Source organism: Schistocerca americana, chromosome 3, assembly GCF_021461395.2.
Source record: "Schistocerca americana isolate TAMUIC-IGC-003095 chromosome 3, iqSchAmer2.1, whole genome shotgun sequence".
Taxonomy (NCBI): domain Eukaryota; kingdom Metazoa; phylum Arthropoda; class Insecta; order Orthoptera; family Acrididae; genus Schistocerca; species Schistocerca americana.
The window spans coordinates 319,480,309-319,507,819 of record NC_060121.1 but is presented as its reverse complement, the minus strand read 5'-3'; the positions used below and the strand labels follow the sequence as shown (position 1 = coordinate 319,507,819).

The following is a 27,511-nucleotide window of genomic DNA, read 5'->3' as shown; positions in this document are numbered from 1 at the left end:
CACGATACCACAGTTCATCAATAGTAGTGGCTGGCGTATTGTGACGAGCCAGTTGCTCGGCCGCCATTGACCAGACGTTTTCAATTGTTGAGAGATGTGGAGAATGTGCTGGCCAGGGCAGCAGTCGAACATTTTCTGTATCCAGAAAGGCCCGTACAGGACCTGCAACATGCGACCGTGCATTATCCTGCTGAAATGTAGGGTTTCGCAGGGATCGATTGCAGGGTAGAGCCACGGGTCGTAACACATCTGAAATGTAAGGTCCACTGTTCAAAGTGCCGTCAATGCGAACAAGAGGTGACCGAGACGTGTAACCAATAGCACCCCATACCATCACGCCGGATCATACGCTAGTATGGCGATGACGAATACGCGCCTCCAATGTGAGTTCACCGCGATGTCGCCAAACACGGATTCGACCATCATGATGCTGTCAACAGAACCTGGATTCATCCGAAAAAATGACGTTTTGCTATTCGTGCACCCAGTTTCGTAGAGTACGCCATCGCAAGCGCTCCTGTCTGTGTTGCAGCGTCAAAGGTAACCGCAGCCACGGTCTCCGAGCTGGTAGTCCATTCTGCTACAATCGTCGTCGAACTGTTCGTGCAGATGGTTGTTGTCTTGCAAACGTGCCCATGTGTTGACTCAGGGATCAAGACGTGGCTGCACGATCCGTTACAGCCATGCGGATAAGATGCCTGTCATCTCGACTGCTAGTGACACGAGGCCGTTGGGATGCAGCACGGCGTTCCGTATTACTCTTCTGAAGCTGCGATACGATAAACCGCAATCGCGATAGGCTATAATCCGACCTGTATCAAAGTCGGAAACGTGATGATACGCATTTCTCCTCCTTACACGAGGCATCACAACAACGTTCCACCAGGCAACGCCGGTCAACTGCTGTTTGTGTACGAGAATTCGGTTGGAAACTTTCCTCATGTCAGCACGTTGTAGGTGTCGCCACCGGCGCCAACCTTGTGGGAATGCTCTGAAAAGCTAATCATTTGTATATCACAGCATCTTCTTCCTGTCGGTTAAATGTCGCGTCTCTTGCGCGTCATCTTCGTGGTGTAGCAATTGTAATGGCCAGTAGTGTACTTTTGTAGACCCGTATGTTCATCACTTCCATATGCTGTCCGAGTTTCAGCTCTGTACACCGATCACGTGAGTGCCAGCATTGAAGCTGTGTTTTTGCTACGTGTTACGAACAGGGAACAGCGGTATTAATAGCAAAGTTTTGTGTTAAGCATGGGGAATTCGCGAATGTGACCTCTGGAACGTTGAAACAAGCCTATGGTGAACATTCCTTATCAAGAGCACAAGTTTATAGCTGGCATAAACCATTTTTGGAAGACCGAGAATACGTTGGAGATGAACGTCGCGTAGGGAAAACGTCGAACGTGTGCATGTTCTTATGAGATCAGACAAACTGTCAGTGTAGTGTTTTATACAAAGATTCCCTGTAAGGCTCAGCAAAGGGATGAATCGAGTGAGACCGGATAGTGCAGGCAAGTGTATGCATCATCATGACAACGCCCCATGGCACACAGTCACTTCCATCACGGAATTTTTGATCTCAAAAGGCATAACCCCCTATTCACTAATCTGAGTCCTTGTGCCTTTTTTCTTTTCCCGAAACTGAGGAGATCATTATGGGACACTGGAGAACATGCATAAGAATGTGAGCGGCATGTCGAAGGCCGTACCAGCTGAAGCTTTTCTGCGCTGCTATCAAGACTAGGAATGACGACGCCGCAGGTGCATGGCTGCCGAAAGGAACTTCTTTGGAGGCGACCATATTGTTGTTTGAAACAATAAGACCAAAAACTAAAACTAAACACCTCCCGAACAGGTCATGAAGGCCCAACGGTATTGACCGGCCGCCGTGTCATACTCAACCGACAGGCGTCACTGGATACGGATATGGAGGGGTATGTGGTCAGCACACCGCTCTCCTGGCCGTATGTCAATTTCCGAGACCGGAGCCGCTACTTCTCAATCAAGTAGCTCCACAGTTTGCCTCACCCAAGGGCTGAGTGCACCCCGCTTGCCAACAGCGCTCGGCAGACCGGATGGTCACCCATCCAAGTTCTATCCCAGCCGGACATCGCTTAACTTTGGTGATCTGAAGGGAACCGGTGTTACCACTGCGGCAAGGCCGTGAAACAATAAGACTATGGTAGATAAAAACTAGTCTCATTACTTTTCTCACAGACCTCATAGACAACACTACCCCGATCATACACTGAGGTTGAACCGATACTTATGTTCGCAGACACCACACGTGCACTAGTACAAGCAGAATATTCCCCCGTGGCTGCGGTGTTTTTACGTGTGCTTTCAATCATTGAAACCTACACTCTCAAAGTTATTTTATCTCCACCTTCAAGCGAGTGAACCTCGCTTGGAACGCATTTCCGACCATACGCACAAATGAACTTCTTTTGTCCTTATCCTCTCGGGGATCTTTTTCTGTAGTTTGTCGCCATGTATCAAAATCACCCTGTACATATAGGATGTACATAAAGTCTGGGAACAATTTCAATTATTTATTGCACAAGAACTCAACATTGTACAGATGTCATACATATCGCCTTTTGAAGAGAAACTCTGAAAGGGTTCTTTTTTTTTTTTCCAAACATTCGATCCGCGAACCATGAGTGACCCGGCAGACGTAAATACGGTAATCGAATTCTCGCCACACCCGACCCAGCATGGCATCGTCGACTGTGGCAGACGCTTTCCATATTTTCTCCCGGAGCTCTGCTACATCACGTGGTAGAGGTGGTACATGCCCCAGATCTTTAATGTGTTCCCACAGAAAAAAGTCACACGGAGTGAGATCTGGTGATCGGGGAGGCCATTTCATAACAACTGTCCTCTTCTGTAACACGGTCGATGCATCGATGCGGCAGCTCCGTGTTCAGGTACCCACGAACTTCACGATGAAAATGGGATGGAGCCCCATCCTGCTGAAAGATGAACGGAGAGTTCGATTGCATTGGAGTAGTCAGCCATTGCTGCAACATGTCCAAGTAGAAATATCCTGTGACAGCACTCTCAGCGTAGAAGAATGACCTGTACAGTTTTCGACGTTTGCGACTAGCACTGACTATCGGCAAATTACCAAACTACGCTGTGGCTGTATACATGAAAAAAAAAAAAAAAAAAAAAAAACTTTCACGGTTTCTCTTCAAAATGACATGTGTATGATATCTGTATAACGTTTGGCTCTTGGGCAATAAATAATTGAAATTGTTTCCGGACTTTATGTACACAGCAAAGGACTTGGAAGAATAGTTGAACGGAATGGACAGTGTCTTGAAAGGAGGATATAAGATGAACATCAACAAAAGCCAAACGAGGATAATGGAATGTAGTCGAATTAAGTCTGGTGATGCTGAGGGAATTAAATTAGGAAATGAGACACTTAAAGTAGTAAAGGAGTTTTGCTATTTGGGGAGCAAAATAACTGATGATGGTCGAAGTAGAGAGGATATAAAATGTAGACTGCCAATGGCAAGGAAAACGTTTCTGAAGAAGAGAAATTTGTTAACATCGAGTATAGTTTTAAGTGTCAGGAAGTCATTTCTGAAAGTATTTGTATGGAGTATAGTCATATACGGAAGTGAAACATGGACGACAAATAGTTTGGACAAGAAGAGAATAGAAGCTTTCGAAATGTGGTGCTACAGAAGAATGCTGAAGATTATATGGGTGGATCACATAACTAATGAAGAGGTACTGAATAGGATTGGCGAGAAGAGGAGTTTGTGGCACAGCTTGACTAGAAGAAGGGATCGGTTGGTAGGACGTGTTCTGAGGCATCAAGGGATCACCAATTTAGTACTGGAGGGCAGTGTGGAGGGTGAAAGTCGTAGAGGGAGACCAAGAGATGAATACACTAAAGAGATTCAGAAGGATGTAGGTTGCAGTACGTACTGGGAGATGAAGAAGCTTGCACAGGATAGAGTGGCATGGAGAGCTGCATCAAACCAGTCTCAGGACTGAAGACCACAACAAGAACAACATGTACACTCTGTAGTTTTCTGCATAACAGGACGAAAGAAAAACCACGACTGTCATTAAACTGAAGTAACTCGTAAACTGTTATCATTTCTGCCCATCGTTAACTACAATTTCCAACTTGTATGAGACGAGGATATCACCGGACTTGTTGACCAGCCACGAATACAGTTAAGCATATGCAGGAGCTGGGAATTGGTCTCCTGCCGCGGAAGCGAGTTCGAGTATGGCTGGTTCCTGTGTGCTGTACGCCCACACGATCTGCCGGAAGAGGGCTCGTACACCATTTCCGGTGTGCGTGTGTGTGTGTGTGTGTGTGTGTGTGTGTGTGTGTGTAGCGGAAGTGCTGAAAGCTTACCTGCAGTAAAAGCCGTGGGTTTTATCAGCCGGCGTGCTTTACTGCACTCGGCGGTATTACTGCAAAGTCGAACTCCATCAGAAATGTGTGGCAGAAAAAAGTTCGAGATTTGTTACTGAATTATAATTTATTCGTCAACATTGGACAGCACTGATAAGGGCTGACGAAATCACTGCCTCTCGCCGGTTATCCAGGAAAAGTTCAAAATGCCCCATATCAATCCCAGTCGGGATTCAATAGGACAGGATCCTTAGGCCTGCATTCCACTGTAACAGGACTTTGTGAAATATCTTTCGGAAAGTCGTTTTAACAGATATATTACGGCGATGTAAATGGTTCAAATGGCTCTGAGCACTATGGGACTCAACATCTTAGGTCATAAGTCCCCTAGAACTTAGAACTACTTAAACCTAACTAACCTAAGGACATCACACACACCCATGCCCGTGGCAGGATTCTAACCTGCGACCGTAGCAGCCTCGCGGTTCCGGTCTGCAGCGCCAGAACCGCACGGCCACGGCGGCCGGAACGGCGATGTACTAGAGACCTTTACGATAACTACACTACTGGCCATTACAATTGCTACACCACGAAGATGACGTGCTACAGACGCGAAATTTAACCGATAGGAAGAAGATGCTGTGATATGCAAATGATTAGCTTTTCAGAGCATTCACACAAGGTTGGCGCCGGTGGCGACACCTACAACGTGCTAACATGAGGAAAGTTTCCAACCGATTTCTCATACACCAACAGCAGTTCACCGGCGTTGCCTGGTGAAACGTTGTTGTGATGCCTCGTGTAAGGAGGAGAACTGCGTACCATCACGTTTCCGACTTTGATAAAGGTCGGATCGTAGCCTATCGCGATTGCGGTTTATCGTATAGCGACATTGCTGCTCGTGTTGGTCGAGATCAAATGACTGTTAGCAGAATATGGAATCGGTGGGTTCAGGAGGGTAATTCGGAACGCCGTGCTGGATCCCAACGGCCTCGTATCACTAGCAGTCGAGATGACAGGCATCTTATCCGCATGGCTGTAACGGATCGTGCAGCCACGTCTCGATCCCTGAGTCAACAGATGGGGACGTTTGCAAGACAACAACCATCTGCACGAACAGTTCGACGGCGTTTGCAGCAACAAGGACTATCAGCTCTGAGACAATGGCTGCGGTTACCCTTGACGCTGCATCACAGACAGGAGCGCCTGCGAAGGTGTACTCAGCGACGAACCTGGGTGCACGAATGGCAAAATGTCATTTTTACGGATGAATCCAGGTTCTGTTTACAGCATCATGATGGTCGCATCCGTGTTTGCCGACATCGCGGTGAACGCACATTGGAAGCGTGTATTCGTCATCGCCATACTGGCGTATCACCCAGCGTCATGGTATGGGGTGCCATTGGTTGCACTTCTCGGTCGCCACTTTCAACAGTGGACGTTACATTTGAGATGTGTTACGACCCGTGGCTCTACCATTCATTCGATTCCTGCGAAACCCTACATTTCAGCAGGATAATGCATGACTGCATGTTGCAGGTCCTGGATACAGAAAATGTTAGACTGCTGCCCTGGCCAGCACATTCTCCAGATCTCTCCCCAATTGAAAACGTCTGGTCAATGGTGGCCGAGCAACTGGCTCGTCACAATGCGCCAGTCACTACTCTTGATGAACTGTGGTATCGTGTTGAAGCTGCATGGGCAGCTGTACCTGTACACGGCATCCAAGCTCTGTTTGACTCATAGCCCAGGCATATCAAGGCCGTTATTACGGCCAGAGGTGGTTGTTCTGGGTACTGATTTCTCAGGATCTATGCACCCAAACTGCGTGAAAATGTAATCACATGTCAGTTCTAGTATAATATATTTGTCCAATGAATACCCGTTTATCATCTGCATTTCTTCTTGGTGTAGTAATTTTAATGGTCAGTAGCGTATATTACTTAAACGACTAATCTGGTAGTTGGTGCACAAACCCAATGGCCTATTTAACAACTTCAAGACACAACAAAAATTTGATTTTCAGTATTGCATACAATTATTGCCTGAATTTAAAAATTTTAAATGTTGTCATAATCTAATCATTAAAAGGTATAACCTTATGTTAAAAATTTAACACAAGACTAGTATTACAGCTAGAAATTATGCGCGCGAGGGCTATTTGGACTATAAGCTCCGATCGATCTCGAAATGGAAGCCACCTTGAATATCAAAAATGTTTTATTTGGTACAGTTACCTACACCTTCCAGTTACTTCTCTACTTAGTCGCCGGTCCGATTTACATATTTGTCGTAGCGTTCTGCCAACTTTCCAATCCCCTCGTCATAGAAGGACGCCGCCTGTGCTTTCTGCCAATTCTCTAGGCTGTGCCAGAACGTTGTCTTCATAGCCAGCGGTTCGTGTGAGCGGAGATGGAACGTCAGAGGGAGATAAGTCCGTGGCGTATGGCGGGCGAACAAAGACTTCCCGTCGGAAACGCTGCGGTGTGTCTTCGTTGCACCTGCGGTGTGCTGCCGAGGATTGTCATGAAGAAGGAAGAGCATGACAGTTGTGTTCTGCATGATTAGTTTTTCAGAGCATTCACACAAGGCTGGCGCCGGTGGTGACACCTACAACGTGAGGAGAAATTTCTTACTACGCCCTCGTACTTGGCGGGACAATATTGTTCTAGGGGCATCTTTATGTGCTCACTGTGCGCTCAGAACTGAAAAGAGCCACGTGAAACGATCGACGGCCATGCTAGAGATGCTGTCCAAAACATCTGTACAAAGCTTCATCGGATTTTCACTGTGATTTCCATTTCGCGCCCCATCGGACATTACTTTCCGAATAGCTCTCGTATATTCTGAGGCAGCGTAACACACGGCGCGCGTATTACCCACACCATACTGAAGGCATCCAGTAATTGAGAGTGAGACCTCGTAGCAATTCCCGACAAACTTTACACATAATTTCAATCCTTTACGAAATTTTTCGCTGCCTCTAACGAAACGGTTCAGGGGGGTAGGACGTGAAACGGGGCGACTTGGTGCAGAAGAGACACCACAGGACATTTTAATTTCCACTGTCTATATTTTTACAAATAAATTCATAAAACTTTGTCAGCACGACGAAGAAGGATTCTTATTCATAGCTCTGGAAGTTCAAAAACATAACAAAATATTTTTTTCAATTTGAAATTTCATCATTTTTTCACTTATTACTGGCTGCATTTGTTGCTATATGTACACTTTTCTTTATAAGTAACAGAGATTCTTCGATGAATTTTGCATGGCATACAAAACATAGTTACAGGTGTGTGAAACTCGAGAATTTTCCAAATCTATTAAAAACTGTGGTAAAAATTGAGTTAATTGATTATAAAATTTGAGTTTTTTCTAAACAGGAAGTTTAAAATGTAACAGGTCATTCATTTTTTCATAAATTAGATAAATTCTAGAGTTTCATACATCTGTAAGTATGGTTTGTATGCTGTGCAAAATTCACCAAAGAATCTCTCTTACTTATGAAGAAAAGAGTACCTATAGCAATAAATCCAGCCAAAAAATGATGAAATTTCACATGTGAAAAAAATTAATTTGTTATGTTTTTGAACTTCCACTGCTATGAGTGTGAATCCTGAATCCTTCCTGGTCATTCTGGCAAAGTTTTATGGATGTATTTGTAAAATTATAGACAGTGTAAATCAAAATGTCCTATGGTGCCTCTCCTGCTCCAAGTCGGCGCGTTTGACGTCCTACCCCCCTTAAAGGAAGAAAGTTTATCGCTTACTATATTTTCGATGCTCATCCAAAGGCCAGCATCAGGCACGACGCTTTAATTTATAACTTCTTTAATACTAACTCTGTTCGTAACACATTTCGAAGACACTATTCACATAGCCCGCATCTCGTGGTCGTGCGGTAGCGTTCTCGCTTCCCACGCCCGGGTTCCCGGGTTCGATTCCCGGCGGGGTCAGGGATTTTCTCTGCCTCGTGATGGCTGGGTGTTGTGTGCTGTCCTTAGGTTAGTTAGGTTTAAGTAGTTCTAAGTTCTAGGGGACTGATGACCACAGCAGTTGAGTCCCATAGTGCTCAGAGCCATTTGAACCACTATTCACATACACCACTGAATGTATCTGCAAAATTTTACCATTGTACAACACATAGTTCAGAAGATAATACATCACTACCATCGACATGCGTGGAACGTTGGCTTTTGCCTAAAAAAGCATGGGTTTTACCCAGACTATACTCATTCACTGTTTGATAATGACGGCACTTAGCGCCTCCAGCAAACCTTAAACACAGTTTCAAACCTCTCCTAAATATTTTCTCGCTTATAAGCTTAAGGTCAGATACACAGTAATCATTTGTAATGGCAGTTTGATGCTGTTTGGTGCGTTCGATTCTTTAAAGAATCGAGGGTCGGTGGGTGTGGGGTGTGGAGGGGGGGGGGGGTTACTCATCGTTTATAAAAGTCAGAATGTGGTCCTATCTTTTATAAAAGATTGGTCAAAGATGTGATAGTGTAACACGGGCCTTACGACTCAACCGCAGGCAGGGACGTGGGAATTCAAATGGTTCAAATGGCTCTGAGCACTATGGGACTTAACATCTATGGTCATCAGTCCCCTAGAACTTAGAACTACTTAAACCTAACTAACCTAAGGACATCACACAACACCCAGTCATCACGAGGCAGAGAAGACGTGGGAATTCCAGAACACGTTATCTTCCACTGCTCGTTCTTCAACACTGCAACACAGATTATTCTGTTTACATCCTATTTATGCACGTCTGTAAGAGACACAGAAGAATGGCAAATAAATAACGAGCTAGCCACCGAAATTTCAAAAACACTGCCAGCAGAACATAACGAAAGCTGTCGCTCCGGACTTCCCAGTGTGCCGCGTGGGCAAGATAGGGAGTAGGACTCTACTAGTGCAGGAGAAGCGTCAGGTAGCGAAAGTGAAGTGATCAGTGACGACATAATGCGTGAGGAGATCGTGGTTAGGTGTCAACACCCTCGCAAACATACATACAGCGCTACGTGAATAACAGAAAAAAGAACTAATGGTCCCACATCTGGCGCAGATCAAATACTTAGGTTTAGATAACTCCTAACATTACATTGATGCTTTAGTTAAAACAACAGTAGCTACAGGATATTTTCAATGCAAAATGCAGTTGTAACTTTATAGTATAGCGTAACGTTCGTTAGTTAGTACTGGTTACAGCCCTGGACGGGAAACGAAGCTATTGGATTTTCAGAGCCTGACCCCACACCTGCCCGTGGAAACTGTAATCGAATGCAGGCAGTGGGGTGCACATTTGACGTACTGGGTGATATCGTGATGATGATACAAAAATTTAAGAGATGATAGAGAAGGACAGATGTCCGAATTTGAGGTAACGGATCCTGAGCTGGAAACAATCGAATCGGAAGCTATAATCGAAAATCGTTCTGATACCTCTGACAGTGGAATACATTCACCTTTACTGCTCTTCCTAAGCAGTTTGCTGGCAAATTTCAGAGGTAATAGTATGGACCAAAACAGGGAAAAAATCTAGTAAACGAATTCGTCGTACTTCCCTTCATGCTTACTTCTTCTGACAAAGTTGTTGTTTAGTAGTTGTTACAGAATTTTGGATGGTCTACGACTCCACAATCAGATCCACCACTTTCTCGATACACTCTGGGCGATGGATGTTGTCAGCTATCCCACTTATAATCATCAGCCAGTATCCAGCTTTGATGAATGAGCTTACACCAGCCTTTTTCCCTAAAGCACAGTTATCAAACGTGTGCTTTAACATTTCATTCTATTTTGTTTTTTCACAATGGTTTACTCAGCTTAAAACGTATATCTGAACGGATACGATTTTTTTTCGGTTAGCCATTACAAATTCACAATGCCACAAACACACGGAAACTCAACAGTGAGAACACGTTCACCAAAAATAAACTCACTCAGGAAGGACGTACGGGATGGCACCTTGCTTATGGTCATTTGCACAAAATAAAAATTTCTTAAACTTTTGGAGACATTCGGTAGACGAAGAGGTAATTAGCGAAGGAGCGCAAAATCCCATTGGGAAAGGAAATCAGTCGAGTCCTTTTCAAGGGACTTTTCGCTTTAATGGCGTTGGGGTAACTGTGAGTGCAATTTCTAAACCAATGCGTCACCGCACGCAACAGTTTATCTAGAAAATTTGCTTAATGTCTCTTAGAAACGACGGTTCTATGTGTGCAGAAGTTCGTTTGCTACTCTTACAAAAGCGTAACCTACCACAACTCTGGTCAGGGCTGTCTGCTATTGATGAGCCACTGTACGGTGTAATTTGGTCCCGAGAATAGCCCTTGTGACAAAAGAAATCGTCGTTCGGTCGATCCGCGCTGGAATATTCAAATACCGTTATCTAAGGCCCGCTGTTGCGTGCCGACCAACGAGAGCTGTGCAGCTCCAAAAGCTTCTGCAGCGAACCGTGGGAGGCGCTGTCGTCGAGTAGTTCTGCTGTTGGCCACTGGAGAGCGCTGGGGTATCTTTTATACATCGCAAGCGTTCAGTCAGAAAGTGTGATCGTCATCAGCATGATCTGCATTTTTTTAATAGTAGCTTCCTACGCTGTTAAAGAGTATGAAAGACCTCTGCCTCAGATCATCCGTGTAACGGAGTTGTTTGCTGCATAACAAGTACAAGTTTTAGCTTTTTTAAATTGTAGTGGTGCACTCATTACAGATTCATTCCAGCACTTAATTCATGTGAATATTTACAACGCGTCTGTTGCGTGTACCTGATGATATTTTCGCTATCCTCATTATTTTTTTCCATCTCCGTTAGTGTTTACAGAATATTTGCACTGCTACAGATATTAAGAACTTCATTTCGCTTATCCGGCAGAATTTGTAAATAAGCGAAACAGATTATATGAATCTGTGTTGCTGGTTTTGGACGTAGTGTTGTCGGTGACTAACGCGTATTTTTCTGACAGCACTGAGCAGAGATAATTATCATCAAATATATTATTCTTAACGGATGTTTTTTCGGTGACCACATCTTCCTTATTGCTTAATCAGAACTAATGGTTGAGACATATTTTAAAGATCTCCTTCACTACTAACGGCGAAAACTGCACAAACAGTTTAAAGTTATTATTTCGTTAAAAAGCTTTGTTTTCAAAACATCTTTTATATAAACTGTGTAAAGGTTGCCATCTATTGACAAGCTGTCTAATATGAACGACTGCCATTGAGAGTTTAAATTAGATTCTTTACGCAAACGCAGTCTATCACGCGATTACGGTCATAAGATCCATGTAAGAATTTAGAAGGCGCCGTCTACTGACAACATAATTTTTACCATTATGTACATCAGCGGATGGAGATTACTTTCTTTAAGAAAGCGTTGTATACTGCAGGAATAAACTGAATTACATCAGTGTTCAGCATCACGATCCTACGGGACACAGCATGCAGACCGAGAGGGATATCCCCAACCAGAGGGTTGTCCATACGACTGCAACGTTCCCCAGACCCCAGAAGAATGAATTCCACACAAAATGATGAAGAAAGACAACTTCGACCTCAGCAAGACTGAGAAGCTCAGACAATCGCGAACAAGATCGATTCAATGCTTTTAAAGAAAAATGCTTTTATCATTTTAATTGGAAATGTTAATGCCAATTAGGGATTAATTAATAGTGCAAGATTAGTGGTGATTCACTTAGGAGAGTACGCAATCACTGCTAAATTAATTGACTCCGATAAAATTAAGCACATTTGCGCATGAACTTCACACCTTCCGACTAATAAGAAAACACTTTCCAATAAAAGCAACCATCGCTATGTGCATTAATAAAGCACAGCGTCAGACGCTACAAGGGCATAACTGTATTTACCAGAACCTGTTTTTCCACCTGGACAATTACAAGGGGCTTTTTCACAAGTCCGCAAATTCAGTGGTATTTTTGTTTGTGCTAAAGACACGTGTGGCCAAAAGGTAAACAATGAGCACGTTATAACTGCTAAAAAACTTTGTAAAACACATAAGTTTCGCCGGCCGAGTTGGCCGAGCGGTTCTAGGCGCTATAGTCTGGAACCGCGCGACCGCTGCGGTCGCAGGTTCGAATCCTGCCTCGGGCATGAATGTGTGTGATGTCCTTAGGTTAGTTAGGTTTAAGTAGTTCTAAGTTCTAGGGGACTAATGACCTTACAAGTTAAGTCCCATAGTGCTCAGAGCCAACTATAAGTTTCAAAAATAAAATTAATTTGACGAAGACAAATTATGGTTTTTATTTTTCTTTACAATTAACCATATTATATACAATGAAATCGATTTCTTAGAGTGGAACTCATATTTGCTAGTTCTGTTCAAACTGTAACGCTTTTTATTAATATACATGCCTTTACTTATTTCTCCATTACTATGCTTTGTATCAGTGACTGATCAGGGTTGTGTGAGAATCAATGGTTTAACTAGTTTATGCTATGAAACGGATACAAAATAAACTCTGTACATCGAGGGAATGATCACGTGTATAAGATTCTTCAGATCTGTGTAGCACTGTCGTAACAAACAGATGGCACTTAAGAAAGTAAGTAAAATAACTTCATTATTTCCGTTACGAGAGTAACTGGGGTCGCAGTTTGTAACGTGATCCATACATCAACAATTTCCTTTCGGAAAGAATTTATTTGTATACGTAAAGATACTATGTCTAATACAGTTTAAAATGTTGCAACTGCGACTAGAAGTAATGTAAGCAGAACTGAAATCAGGGCCTCTATAGCTATTCATAATATGACAGGAAACTGACAAATTAAAATAAATATCATAAACATAACTACGTACATCAAGGTAAAGCAGACATTTATGGTTTTCATGGAGCGATGAAACTTTATACGGCCGGCCGGAGTGGCCAAGCGGTTCTAGGCGCTACAGTCTGGAGCCGAGCGACGGCTACGGTCGCAGGTTCGAATCCTGCCTCGGGCATGGATGTGTGTGATGTCCTTAGGTTAGTTAGGTTTAATTAGTTCTAAGTTCTAGGCGACTGATGACCTCAGAAGTTAAGTCGCATAGTGCTCAGAGCCATTTGAACCAAACTTTATACAAGTTAATCAGAATTGCAGACACACACACACACACACACACACACACACACACACACACACTCACAAACCCAACAATGAGGTGATCAAAGTCACTGAATACTAATATCGTGTCAGGCCTCCTTTTGTTTTGCCCGGCGTAGTGCAGCAGCTCGACGTGGCAAGGACTCAACAAGTCGTTGGAAGTCCCCTGCAGAAATATTGAGCTATGCTGCCATTGTCGCCGTACATAACTGCGAAAGTGTTGCCGGTGCAGGATGTTGTGCACGATCTCAGCTCTCAATTGTGTGCCATAAATGTTCGATGGGATTCATGTCGGGCGATCTGGGTGGCCAACTGAATCGCTCAAATTGTCCATAATGTCAGTCAAACCAGTCGCGAACCGTTGTGGCCATGTGACATGAATGGCTGCAAATGGTCTCCAATTAGCCAGACATAACCATTTCCAGTCAGTGATCGGTTCAATTGAACCGGAGGACACAGGACCCAGTACATTTCATATAAAAGCAGCCACACCGTTTTGGGGTCACAACCAGCTTGCACAGTGCTTTGTTAACAACATGGGTCCATGACTTCATGAGGTCTGCGCCGCACTCAAAACCGTCTTTTTTTTTCCCTTGAGGCCCGCCACGAATTCCTCTCTTGTGCTAACCTCTTCATCTCAGAGTAGCACTTGCAACTTACGTCCTCAATTATTTGCTGGATGTATTCCAATCTCTGTCTTCCTCTACAGTTTTTGCCCTCTACAGCTCCCTCTAGTACCATGGAAGCCATTCTCTCATGTCTTAACAGATGCCCTATCACCCTGTCCCTTCTCTTTATCAGTGTTTTCCACATATTCCTTTCCTCTCCGATTCTGCGTAGAACCTCCTCATTCATTACCTTATCAGTCCACCTAATTTTCAACATTCGTCTATAGCACCACATCTCAAATGCTTCGATTCTCTTCTGTTCCGATTTTCCCACAGTCCATGTTTCACTACCATACAATGCTATACTCCAGACGTACATCCTGAAATTAAGGCCGGTATTTGATATTAGTAGACTTCTCTTGGCCAGAAATGCCTTTTTTGCCATACCTAATCTGCTTTTGATGGCCTCCTTGCTCCCTCCGTCATCGGTTATTTTACTGCCTAGGTAGCAGAAACCGTCAACTTCATCTACTTCGTGACCATCAATCCTGATGTTAAGTTTCTCGCTGTTCTCATTTCTACTACTTCTCATTACCTTCGTCTTTCTCCGATTTACTCTCAAACCATACTGTGTGCTCAATAGACTGTTCATTCCGTTCAGCAGATCATGTAATTCTTCTTCACTTTCACTCAGGATAGCAATGTCATCAGCGAATAGTATCATTTATATCTTTCACCTTGAATTTTAATTCCGCTCCTGAACCTTTCTTTTATTTCCATCATTGCTCCCTCGATGTACAGATTGAAGAGTAGGGGCGAAAGGCTACATTCTTGTCTTACACCCTTTTTGATACTAACACTTCGTTATTGGTCGTCCAAACAACTGAAATCGGGACTCATCTTACTAGGCCACGGTTTTGCAGTCGCCTACGGTGCAGCCGATACGGTCAAGAGCCTAGGGGAGGCGGCGACGTTGTGCTGTTAGGAAATGCAGTCGCTTAGGTCGTCTGCTGCCAATAGCCATTAACGCCAAATTTCACCGCACTGTCCTAAAGGATACGTTCGTCGTACATCCCACGTTGATTTCTGCAGTCCTTTCACGAAGTGTTACTTGTCTGTTAGCACTAAAAACTCTACGCAAACGCCGCTGCTCTCGGTCGTTAAGCGAGGACCGTCGGCCACAGTATTGTCCGCGTACCGAGAGGTAATGTCTGAAATTTGATATTCTCGGCACACTTTTGAAACTGTGGATCTCGGAATACAGAATTCCCCAACGATTTCCAAAATGGAATGTCTCATATGTCTAGTTCCAACTAACATTTCGCGTTCAAAGCCTGTTAATACCCCGTCGTGCGGCCATAAACACGTCGGAAACCCTTTCAAATTAATCACCTGAGTACAAAAGGACAGAGCCAAAGCTCTGTCCTTTTATGCATTGTGCACTCTATTCTACCACCATCTACATATGTGCATATTGCTGTTCCATGAGTTCTGTCACCTCACTGTATATCGACATGTCAACAATTTCCTAAGTTTCCGGGTTGTCGCTCTCGTGCTGCCGCACGAACAATAAAGACAATTATCGTTGCAGAAAATTTTCAAAATGACCAGCTTCGGTTTGAATGGAAATATCTAGTCCATGTCTTGTAGACTCCCGCATTCGAAAACCCGCACATGTTCGTCAGGTTCACTGAAATCTGTCTTGTATGTGCTCACGGTGTCTGTCAAATAAAAATCTAAGGGATTTCTCTGGGAAACGCGTAGGCTTTTCGGGTGGACCCGTGCGGTCTACTTATTACATATTTTAAATGAGCACTATGGGACTTAACATCTGAGGTCATCAGTCCCCTAGACTTAGAACTACGTAGACCTTACTAACCTAAGGACATCACACACATCCATGCCCGAGGCAGGGTTCGAACCTGTGACTCTGGACTGAAGCGCCTAGAACCGCTCGGCCACAGCGGCCGGCTATTACATATTAAAAATTACTCTCTCAATACATACCTGACAACGTCTCTAAAATACGATTTCATGCATAAATGAAATTCTGTACCTCGTCTAACATATTCCAATACTTAATCAACTTGTTCTTAAGAAATCTGTGTAGGAGAGGAGTAATTATCCACCCACCAAGGAAAACAAGCACTATTAAACTGTCACCATTTATTTCTGCCCACAGCGTTGACGACGATTAGGCACTGTCCTGACATATGGATAAGGTGAGACGTTTCTTCAGCTCTATGTCGATGTGTTATGCTCTGAGATATCCAGTATATGTATTTTCGATGAAGCAGCATTACGTACGAGTCTCTTCTTCCCCTTTTCTATGCTCAGATGTTATCCTGAATCCTACCGCAGCTTTTTGCGATTAGCAAATGGCTCGTTTCATTAAATTTCTGTGAAAGATGGGGTTTTATTACTTGGTTGTCTCTTGTCTATATCCGCCAAGCTTTTGGTCAGTCCGAGTGTGCACTGAACTAGCTTTTCCCCTTTGTTAGAAAAATAGTTAATCGAGGAGGTGCAAAAGAATAACAGGATCCATCTAAGTGAAATCTAAATGCATTGAGTTAGTACATAGGATCCCCACAACGTAAGATGCCGCAACTGCTTTTCCTAAGCGACCATCAACGTAGACACAAATCAAGAATTACAAACACGTTTTCTGGTGTACTCTCTGCGGCGGATTAGATATGATAGCATTTTCTAATACAACGTAGCAGCCGCTTTCTAGAGGTTTCTGCAAGGAGGAAACGTGGAAGGGAGGGAAGAAGGAGAGAAGATTGCAGATTGAAATCGCGTGAACTGTAGAGACGCAAGGAATTGCATGAGAACGGAATACCTCACGATGATATCGTCGGTTAAAATTTTTTCGAATTCTTAATACGTCAGATTTTAATGAATATGAGAGATTTCGACTGTTTTCTCCGTCTCCATAACCTGGAGGAAGTCGTTTGAAGCTTGGATCCTTATTAGTATCTGATGCGGCAAGGAAACCGAGAATATGCCTATGTTTAATCCAAATAATTGCACGGAAATCATCTGACATTAGCTTAACCTACGACAGTCTCCTATAATGACGGTAGTTCAAGTGGAGAGACTGTTTACTTTCGCAGTCATATTAAGCTGACTGAAGCGTCTCTGCAGACAGTCATATTCTTAGACAGTGAGTCCTTGAGGGAGAACCACTCAGAAAGAAAACAAAAATTAAAATAAAACTATGGGGTCCTCGTGGAGGACCAAACGGTGCCTTGTGATCGATCAGTTCCTGACGATTTTCATGGAGGTTTTTAAGACAACGACACAAAGTGACACACATTAATATGAACATCCGTCCATCTGCTGGTGATACTGGAAAAAGGAAACAGAAATTGGAAAAAGGAAACTTTTGAAACACCCAATAAAAATAGAAAATCTCCAAAAAACATTTATTTACAGCAATCGGACCACTCCAAAATGCCTTTTAAGAGACGATAATCCGAATTATCTACTTCCAGTAAATAGTGCCCTCCTAGACGTATGAATTTTTCCAATCTGCTCTTGAGTGGTGCAACACCTCAGGCAGGATACCACGAAATTCGTCTTCAGTTCCTTGTTTTAGTTTATCCAGTGACCTTCAACGGGTCGTGTAGACCCAACTTGCGGTGTACCCAAAAGAAAAAGTCACAAAGGGACAAATCCGGTGATCTTGGGGGCCTGTAAATGCCACCTTATGTTGAGACGCCACAGTTACCGAACAGTTCTCGCACATCTGTCACTGACTGCCTTGCAGTTGTGCGATGTCAGACCGTCCTGTTGAAACCAGGTTTTGTGATGTTGTGGAATACTGATCAACGCAGCCGCAGCAAAAAAGTGTAACATCTCAACATACCGATCCGAAGTGAAAGTCACTGTGACCCGCTCTTCATTTTCGAAAAATTACGTCCGATGACCCCGTGTGACGAAACTGTACACCATACTGTGACGTTTCTGATGTGTAAAGGACATTCATGCACTTCATTAGGGTTGCTGTCTGCCCAGTAATGGTATTTGCTGCTTATTCACGAAACATGTGAGATGAATATTGGTCTCACCTATTGGTTCAAATGGTTATGGGCCCTATGGGACTTAACATCTCAGGTCATCAGTCCCCTAGAACTTAGAACTAGTTAAACCTAACTAACCTAAGGACAAATGGTTCAAATGGCTCTGAGCACTATGCGACTTAACTTCTGAGGTCATCAGTCGCCTAGAACTTAGAACTAATTAAACCTAACTAACCTAAAGACATCACACACATCCATGCCCGAGGCAGGATTCGAACCTGCGACCGTAGCGGTCGCTCGGCTCCAGACTGTAGCGCCTAGAACCGCACGGCCACTCCGGCCGACTAACCTAAGGACATCACACACACCCATGCCCGAGGCAGGATTCGATCCTGCGACCGTAGCGGTCGCGCGGTTCCAGACTGAAGTGCCTAGAACCGCTCGGCCACAAAGGCCGGCTGGTCTCATCTATCATCCACGTTTTAGCCGCTCTGTTTTGAGTGTTTCTCCAGGTAGTTGATAGTTGAAGGTTGGGGAGATAACATCGATGTTGCAGGTGGTTATAGATGTTGGCCACTGATGAATCGTGTATACGGATGGTGCCCCCTCAGCGCCAGCTAAGGCCTGAAGATGGTGCACTGAAGCACCGAAACTGGTAGCCATGTAATAAATGACATCATAAGGATGGCTGCAGGTGTTCCATTTTATTACATATTGCAAAATGATTTAGATAAGATATCTGTTTGGTGCGAAAAGTGTCAATCGACTCTAAATAATGAAAAGTCTGAAGTCATCCACTTGAGTACTAAAAGAAATCAGGTAACCTTCTGCTGAACGATAAATCATACAAGTCCAAAGGCTGTAAATTGAAGTAAATAGTTAGCGATTGAAATAACGAATAACTTAAACTGGAACGACCACATAGATGATTTGTGGGGAAAGCAAACCAAATATTGCGATTTACTGGCAGAACACTTACAAAGTGCAACAGGTTCTACTAAAGAGACTGCTTACACCACGCTTGTCCGCCCTCTTCTGGAGTATTGCTCTGCACTGTGGAATCCCCCTCAGATGACACAGACGGAGGACATATAAAGTTCAAAGAAAGGCAGCATGTTTTGTATTATCGCGAAAAAGGGGATGGAGTGCCTCGGACATGATACATGAATTGGGGCGGTAATTAATAAAACAAAAGCGTTTTTTCTCGTGGTAGGATATTATCTTGAAATTTCAATCACCAACTGTCTCCTCAGATTGCGAAAATATTTTTTTGGCGCCTACCTACGTAGGGAGAAATAATCATCGTAATAAGGTAAGAGAAACCAGAGGTCACACAGAAATATTTAAGTCCTCGTTTTTCTTGCGCGTCGTTCGAGAATGGAACAGTAGAGAAACAACTTGAAGATGGTTCGATGAACTCTCTGCCGGGCACTTAATTGTGAACTGCAGAGTAGATATAGATGTAGATGTTGGGACACTCTTCCCGCAGCTGCTTGCTTACAAACTGAACGCCGTTGGCTCAGTAAGACTCAAACGTATGCACCTTCGGGTTTCTGTGGACTACGAGCACATCTAGGACGTACTGATGGTTTCTTTTTTAGGTCAGATCCCATCTCTTCCGAATTTTTAATCCATGTTTTTATTGCATGTTTCGAGGGAACCGGAGTGTGAAACCCTAAGTTAAAAAAATAGTCGGCATTCCCTCTGCACACTTTCATTGTTTTTGTAAATTTTATAGCAAAGAATGATGTTGACCGTTCTACTGATTCATGAATTTTACGTGGTGTAACGATACTTTGATTTCTTTTCCTATGTACGTCAAATGAAGCTTGAAGTTATATACATATATTGTATTATACATACTATTTGCCGGCCGCAGTGGCCGAGCGGTTCTAAGCGCTTCAGTCCGGAACCGCGCGACTGCTACGATCGCAGTTTGAATCCTGCCTCGGACATGGATGTGTGTGATGTCCTTAGGTTAGTCAGGTTTAAGTAGTTCTAAGTTCTAGGGAACTGATGACCTCATATGTTAAGTCCCGTAGTGCTCAGAGCCATTTTTGAACATACTATTTATTATCTGTAATTGAATGATCCATTATACACATGGCTAGAGAAGACAAACGTGATGTATGTCAGTAACTGCGGTAAAATTCAACAAAACGTTGTCTCTGAATTTGTGTATGTTGTTCATCACTTGTCTTTGATAAACTCTCTTTCTCTTGTCTTCTTCTTTAGCTAGCCTAGTCTCCTGTCTTGGCCATCGCTAGTGTACGAATTTGTGGTTATTAGGTAATAATACTTGCATTAAGTGAAAATGGTATACGTGTATTTAACACTAATTACTATCATTTTCATAGCTGACAGACCAGATGTTAGTGTTTCTGTAAGCACCCGTAACGCTTCCCGGAATAACGGGTTGCAGACAAACAACTAGAAGCCATTTTCTACATCTCATGCAGATCGCTACTGTTTCAGAGCGTGCAGTTATTACTTCGTTACGAAGTTCGACATTCAAGGGCGGGTAAAGTTGGCGCAACTGTATTCAGGCGGTCATGAATTAGAAATTGCGGGCCTCTTATTCTGGCAATGAACTATTAGTCTAAATACTCTCATTCTCAAAATATAAATAATTTTCTTTACCAATGAAATCTTCGTCTCGGTTGGAGACGGGAAGGTGTCGTCGTTGAGTGACTGTAGGAAGATACAAGATGACTTGGACAGGATTTGTGATTGGTGTAAAGAATGGCAGCTAACTCTAAATATAGATAAATGTAAATTAATGCAGATGAATAGGGAAAAGAATCCCGTAATGTTTGAATACTCCATTAGTAGTGTAGTGCTGGACACAGTCACGTCGGTTAAATATTTGGGCTAAGATTGCAGAGCGATATGAAGTGGGACAAGGACGTAATGGCAGTTGTGGGAAAGGCGGATAGTCGTCTTCGGTTCATTAGTAGACTTTTGGGAAGATGTGGTTCATCTGTAAAGGAGACCCCTTATAAAACACTAATACGACCTATTCTTGAGTACTGTTCGAGCGTTTGGGATCCCCATCAGTTCGGATTGAGTGAGGACATAGAAGCAATTCAGAGGCGGGCTGCTAGATTTGTTACTGGTAGGTCTGATCATCACGCGAGTGTTACGGAAATGCTTCAGGAACTTGGATGGGAGTCTCTGGAGGAAAGGAGGCGTTCTTTTCGTGAATCGCTACTGAGGAAATTTAGAGAAGCAGCATTTGAGGCTGAATGCAGTACAGTTTTACTGCCGCCAACTTATATTTTGCTGAAAGACCACAAAGATAAGAGAGATTAGGCGTCGTACAGAGGCATATAGGCAGTCATTTTTCCCTCGTTCTGTTTGGGAGTGGAACAGGGAGAGAAGATGCTAGTTGTGGTATGAGGTACCCTCCGCCACGCACCGTATGGTGGATTGCGGAGTATGTATGTAGATGTAGATGTAGAGGGAAAGCTATAATGGAGAGATTGTTTACAGTTCAGAGGTCCCTGTTCCGCAGTGCTGCCAATTGTATATGGCTGCCACTACTTATTTCAAAAGTTGGATGTGCGAATAGGAATTGCTCGTATTTCGTAATTTCTGTGATTTAGTCGAATTAAAGTGGAATATTTGCGAAGAGCCACTTGCTCCATTGACTTTTCGCGTGTACCCGGCCAGTGCCACATGTCTCCCGCTGACGAGCGGCGCCCTGCGCTGTTGCAGGTGACGAGGGCAGGATGGTGGAGCCGCCCAGCTTCCTGCTGACCAGCCACGACGACGCCCCGCCCCTCGCCGTCGCGACGCCGCCCGCCTCCACGGACGACGCCGACTCCGCCCTCGGAGGCAGCACCTCGCCGGAGCTCAACGGAAAGAGGTCAGCACGGCCAGCTTGCGTTCCTTCTGTAAGACGTCGTGGTCCCCTGACCTTCAGTGCTTACGTATTCCACCCTCACAACCATATTCCGCACATCAAGACGCTTCATTCGAACCCAAACTCGATAAGATAAAGTCAATGTTGTATGAGTTCATGTAAACGATATGCAAACAACAAGTGCGCACTGCGGTTGAGATACTCGAGGCTGGCGTACACACACTCACATTCAAGACACGACGGCCACAAGAGCTTTTAGTTCGGGAGAGGTGGACCGCACGCCGAGAGGCCGGTCCCTCCAGAGGATGATTCAGCCTATCTACGTCGGACAGCGACTGCCCGTGGAGCGGACAGCGTTTGCCCGAGTGAAAGGGGAGAACGACCCCGTGTTCGGCTTAAAAGCAAATTCTGCTACTCTGTGTGGGAGCGCCCCGCCTACACATTCTTTACAAACATAGCACGCAGTTTCAGAAGTTTTCACAGGGAGATAGTAAACGCCAAACGCCGATGCTTCAGATTTCCGGATTGGTCGCCTTAAACGAAACGACATTCTCCCGTTTTAGAAGAGCAATGCTGATTGGCAGACGATATTCCTGACACCTTGAGCTGAAGGAGTAATGGAAGAGACCGAAAGATATACCCCTTCACGTCTGGCGTGGAGAGGGGCCGTTCCGATGTCGCTCTTGGAGCGAGAACACGTAACGAGAGCGTGTGCGCTCTTATGTGTACTCAAAGAGCGAGGAACAAGTCTCTCCTCAGTACTCCACTGGGAGAGCATCTCTGTCGAGAGCGAATCGGAGTGCGACTCTATATTGAGTCCTTGCAATTCAGCGTTGTTCACTGTGTTGGCCACCACACTTATTGTGCGGTGCGGACGGACAGAGTTATAGTTAAACACCTGTGAGCGAATTTTTGAGTGGCATCGCGATGGACTGGTTATCTGACTAGTGTACCACGCCAATAGTTAGACTAGGGGAGAATAGGAGTCCTTGACTTCATCAAGGCGTAGGGAGAGTTTGATTGGCAAGGGTCAATCCAGATAGAACGAGAGTTATGTTATTTGTCAGCAGCGAGCGGCGCAGACAGCAGTCCTCGCAGCTTACGGTATTGTGCGCTACAGCTCTTGCGAGCCCCATATTTCCTCCACAACAGTACACTTCACTGCATTTCACACGCGACAGCCTCGACCGTACCTAGCAACATTCTAACCGATAATCATTCAAGTTGAGTAGGCGCAGCTCTCAGCCATTCTGCCAAGTCAATAACAATCGTAAACTTTATATAGAAATTTCATTAGCGAATCCTATCCTTAAGAGGTAACTTCACATTCCGAAAAGAACCCGGAAATAACTTGTTCAGTTCATAACTAAAAGTGCCATTGTGATTTCTCAGAACTTTTTGCAAAATAAATAATAGTTTCATGTTTTTCTTACACTAACTAGCACTACTCCAGTACCCAAGTATCCCACTAGTTACATAAGAAATTTTGTGAATTTTTGTGTCATTTCCTTACAGCAGACGACTCCAGAAGATATTTAGTGCTGAAAGTTTTTCAGGTATTTCTCTTTAGAACGTTAGGAGCGTCTGTCTGACTTCTGTAGTGGTGTGGAGGTGGAAATTACATCTTGCAGGAGCCACAGGGTAAAGGGTACATCTCAGATTAATCCATTCTGCAGAATGACAGAATAGCACCCACACGCTCACACTTCTAGTCGCTGAGCGACCTCTACGATCGTAGATGGCTTACTAGCCACGTTGAAATAGTGTTCTCGGAGTCGACCAAAGGAAACATTATCGATGTGCTCTTTCTGGTGACCCTGTCCCTGTAGTACTTATGGCGTCGCGATGTGCATTGACGATTAGTAAGCTGTAAACTTTTTCTGCCAGCTCTTACTGGCCCTTTGTCCTAAAGAAGGCGTTCCCATGCTGTCATCCCGTGATCCTCATACAGGCAACCTCCATTACGCGCATGTTCTTTTTGTAGGTCGTAAAAATCATCCACCAATCTGTGAATTGTTAAAGTCATTTCCCATACACTAGTTACAATGAAATTTTATATTATCTTTTAGAATAACAGTAGGTAACTGCTGTACGGCTTTCAGTCCTGTGTTGTTGTTTTCTTAAGTTCGAAGGCTGGTTTGATGCAACTCACCACGCTAATCTGCAACTGTACCTAATGGGTACTACTAATGTAGTTACTCTCCTAAATAGCACCCCAAACCTGTGGCTACTCGCGCTTTAGGTACTTGGACGATTCATGAAAAGCTCGATGCCGTCATAGGGTCGAGCTACACGCCTCTGCTCTCACGCCCCGCAGCTGATTCGCAGCTAGTAAAACCTATAACTGTGCATGGCTTGAACTGCGAGTTAATAAAATACACAGAAATACAAAATAAAATTAAATGAATAACTTAATGACAAGAGTTCTCTTCTAATGTCTGTAATTGATGTAGATTACAAAGAATTACGTTAAATTAAGTTTATTCAGGAAATAACACCTCAAATAGACATCAAGTGGTCCTACAACATTCAGTTAAAATACAGACAGAAAATATGCTTATCAAATGCGGTAAAGTTACGTTGAGAGCATCACCAGAACAGTCATCAAAGATACGTGAAAACTAAGTCAATTTCGTAATTACAATACACAAAATATTCACCAGCTTAAAACAGTTCGAAGTTCAATGTGATGACGAGTAGGAAACCATACTCTGTCTATCCTCGGTTCTGTAACACAAGCGGAAAAAGTTAGACTCCTACTCCGGCTGCACCTCCAGACCTCTCGAAATACACTACTGCCCATTAAAATTACTACACCAAAATGAATGCAAATGATAAACGGGTATTCATTGGACAAATATGTTATACTACAACTGACATGTGATTACATTTTCACGCAATTTGGGTGCGTAGATCCTGAGAAATCAGTACCCACAACAACCACCTCTGGCCGTAATAACGGCCTTGATACGCCTGGACATTGGTTCAAACAGAGCTTGCATGGAGTGTACAGGTACAGTTGCCCATGCAACTTCAACACGATACCAGAGTTCATCAAGAGTACTGACTGGCGTATTGTGACGAGCCAGTTATTCGGCCACCATTGACCAGACGTTTTCAATTGCTGAGAGATCTGGAGAATGTGCTGGCCAGGACAGCAGTCGAACATTTTCTGTATCCAGAAAGGCCCGTACAGGACGTATAACATGGGGTCGTGCATTATCCTGCTGAAATGTAGGGTTTCTAAGGGATCGAATGAAGGGTAGAGCTACGGGTCGTAACACGTCTGAAATGTAACGTCCACTGTTCAAAGTGCTGTCAGTGCGAACAAGAGGTGACCGAGACGTGTAACCAATGGCATCCCATACCATCACGCCAGGCGATACGCCAGTATGGCGATGACGAATACACGCTTCCAATGTGCGTTCACTGCGATGTCTCCAAACACGGATGCGACCATCATGATGCTGTAAACAGAACCTCGATTCATCCGAAAAAATGACGTTTTGCCATTCGTGCACACAGGTTCGTCGTTGAGTACACCATCGCAGGCGCTCCTGTCTGTGACGCAGCGTCAAGGGTAACCGCAGCCATGGTCTCCGAGCTGATAGTCCATGCTGCTGCAAACGTCATCGAACTGTTCGTGCAGATGGTTGTTGTCTTACAAACGTCCCCATCTGTTGACTCAGGAATCGAGACGTAGCTGCACGATCCGTTACAGCCATGCGGATAAGGTGCCTGTCATCTCGACTGCTAGTGATACGAGGCCGTTGGGATCCAGCACGGCTTTCCGTATTACCCTCCTGAACCCGCCGATTCCATATTCGGCTAACATTCATTGGATCTCGACCAGCGCGAGCAGCAATGTCGCGATACGATAAACCGCAATCGCGATAGGCTACAATCCGACCTTTATCAAAGTCGGAAACGTGATGGTACGCATTTCTCCTCCTTACACGAGACATCACAACAACGTTTCACCAGGCGACGCGGGGCAACTGCTGCTTGTGTGTGAGAAATCGATTGGAAACTTTCCTCATGTCAGCACGTTGTAGGTGTCGCCACCGGCGCCAACCTTGTGTGAATGCTCTGAAAAGCTAATCATTTGCATATCACAGCATCTTCTTCCTGTCGGTTAAATTTCGCGTCTGTACCACGTCATCTTCGTGTTGTAGCAATTTTAATGGCCAGTAGTGTATAAAGTCCATTAAGTCGTTAAAGTGTGGTAGCTGTATAACTGAATCACATACGTTACTATGTTTATATGAACTTTTTTGTTTAGTTTTACTCGTAGAATAAGATATTAAAATATTTGCATATCTTCGTGAATCACTCAGTATAAAGGTGGAACAGGGGGCCGTGTCGACGTACTGGAGTTGTTCTTTTGTGGGGTTGTTTTCGTCAGCAGCTTCATTATGCCTCGTAGAAGAAAGTAAGCGTCTTTAGAGTACGTTTCGGATTACGACCGAGAAAGAATAGTTGTGTATAAGGATTGCGGATTATCCTTCAGAGAAATCGGTGATCGTGGCGGGCGGAAATGAGCAACTGTGATGATCTGTGACCACTGAACGCAGGAGGGAATGACGGACCGGCGCAACCGATTGCACTCACCTCGTTGCACCACTACAAGTGGTGACAGGCATTTGTGCTCATGGCAGTGATGGACCGCTCTGCCACATCACGAATCAAATCATAACAAATTCGGTCAGTTCCGCCACAGGCAGTGTCTGCGCGTACCAATCAACGTCGTTTGCAGCAGAGTGGACTGCCCGCTAGGCGTCCGTTGCTGCTGGGTCAACGCCACATGCGTTTGCGCCGGCAATGGAGCTGTGAACGACGGACGTGGACAAACAAATGCAACGACGCTGTTTTTACCGACGTATCCCGATTCTGCCTGCACCTCGGTCTGCATCGTCGGATTAGAGTCTGGAGACACCGTGCTGGGATATTGTTTAACTGTTGCCTTATGCCTTGCCATGATGGTTTGCGCCCGGTATTATGGTTTGGGGTGGTAGGGTGGTATTGGAATCCGGAATCCACTGCCCCCCTCCCCTCCCGCCTCCCATTGCTCATTGCCGGTACACTAACCAGCCACTGTTACGTCTCTGAAGTGTTGGAGCCTGTGATCCTCTCATATCTTCGGAGTTTACCCACGGCCACAATGGAACAGGATAATGCGCGACTGCGTGATCACACGTGCCACGCAGTGTTCAAGACTTCCTCGTCGCCGATCGTACTGCATTGCTCCCTTTGCCTCTGTTCTCCCGATCTCCCGCCTGTCTAAAATGTCTAGTCGATGATTACGGAACGACTGGCCCGGTATACACCACTTAGTCCTACACCAGATCAGCTTTTGGTAACATGTGGAATCCGCGTGGATTTCTATACCCGAATAACACATCCAGAGCCTCTTTGATTCAATGCCGAGGCGTGTAGCACCGGTTATAGCAAATCAGTTTGGCTGTGGTATCTCCGGTCCTTCTTGGTTTGTCTATTGGGTGGCCAGCAGTG

General features: G+C 44.4%; 1 protein-coding gene across 5 annotated transcripts in view; it reads left to right on the top strand.

The window, feature by feature from the left end:
* The window catches only part of LOC124607365 (rab11 family-interacting protein 4), a 929,323-nt gene that overhangs the window by 642,349 nt on the left and 259,463 nt on the right, over nt 1-27,511 (top strand). For all 5 annotated transcript variants that reach the window (XM_047139676.1, XM_047139675.1, XM_047139674.1 and 2 more), the window contains one exon: nt 21,853-22,003. In XM_047139676.1, the coding sequence (XP_046995632.1) occupies nt 21,853-22,003 (151 nt within the window). The remainder of the gene's footprint in view (nt 1-21,852; nt 22,004-27,511) is intronic.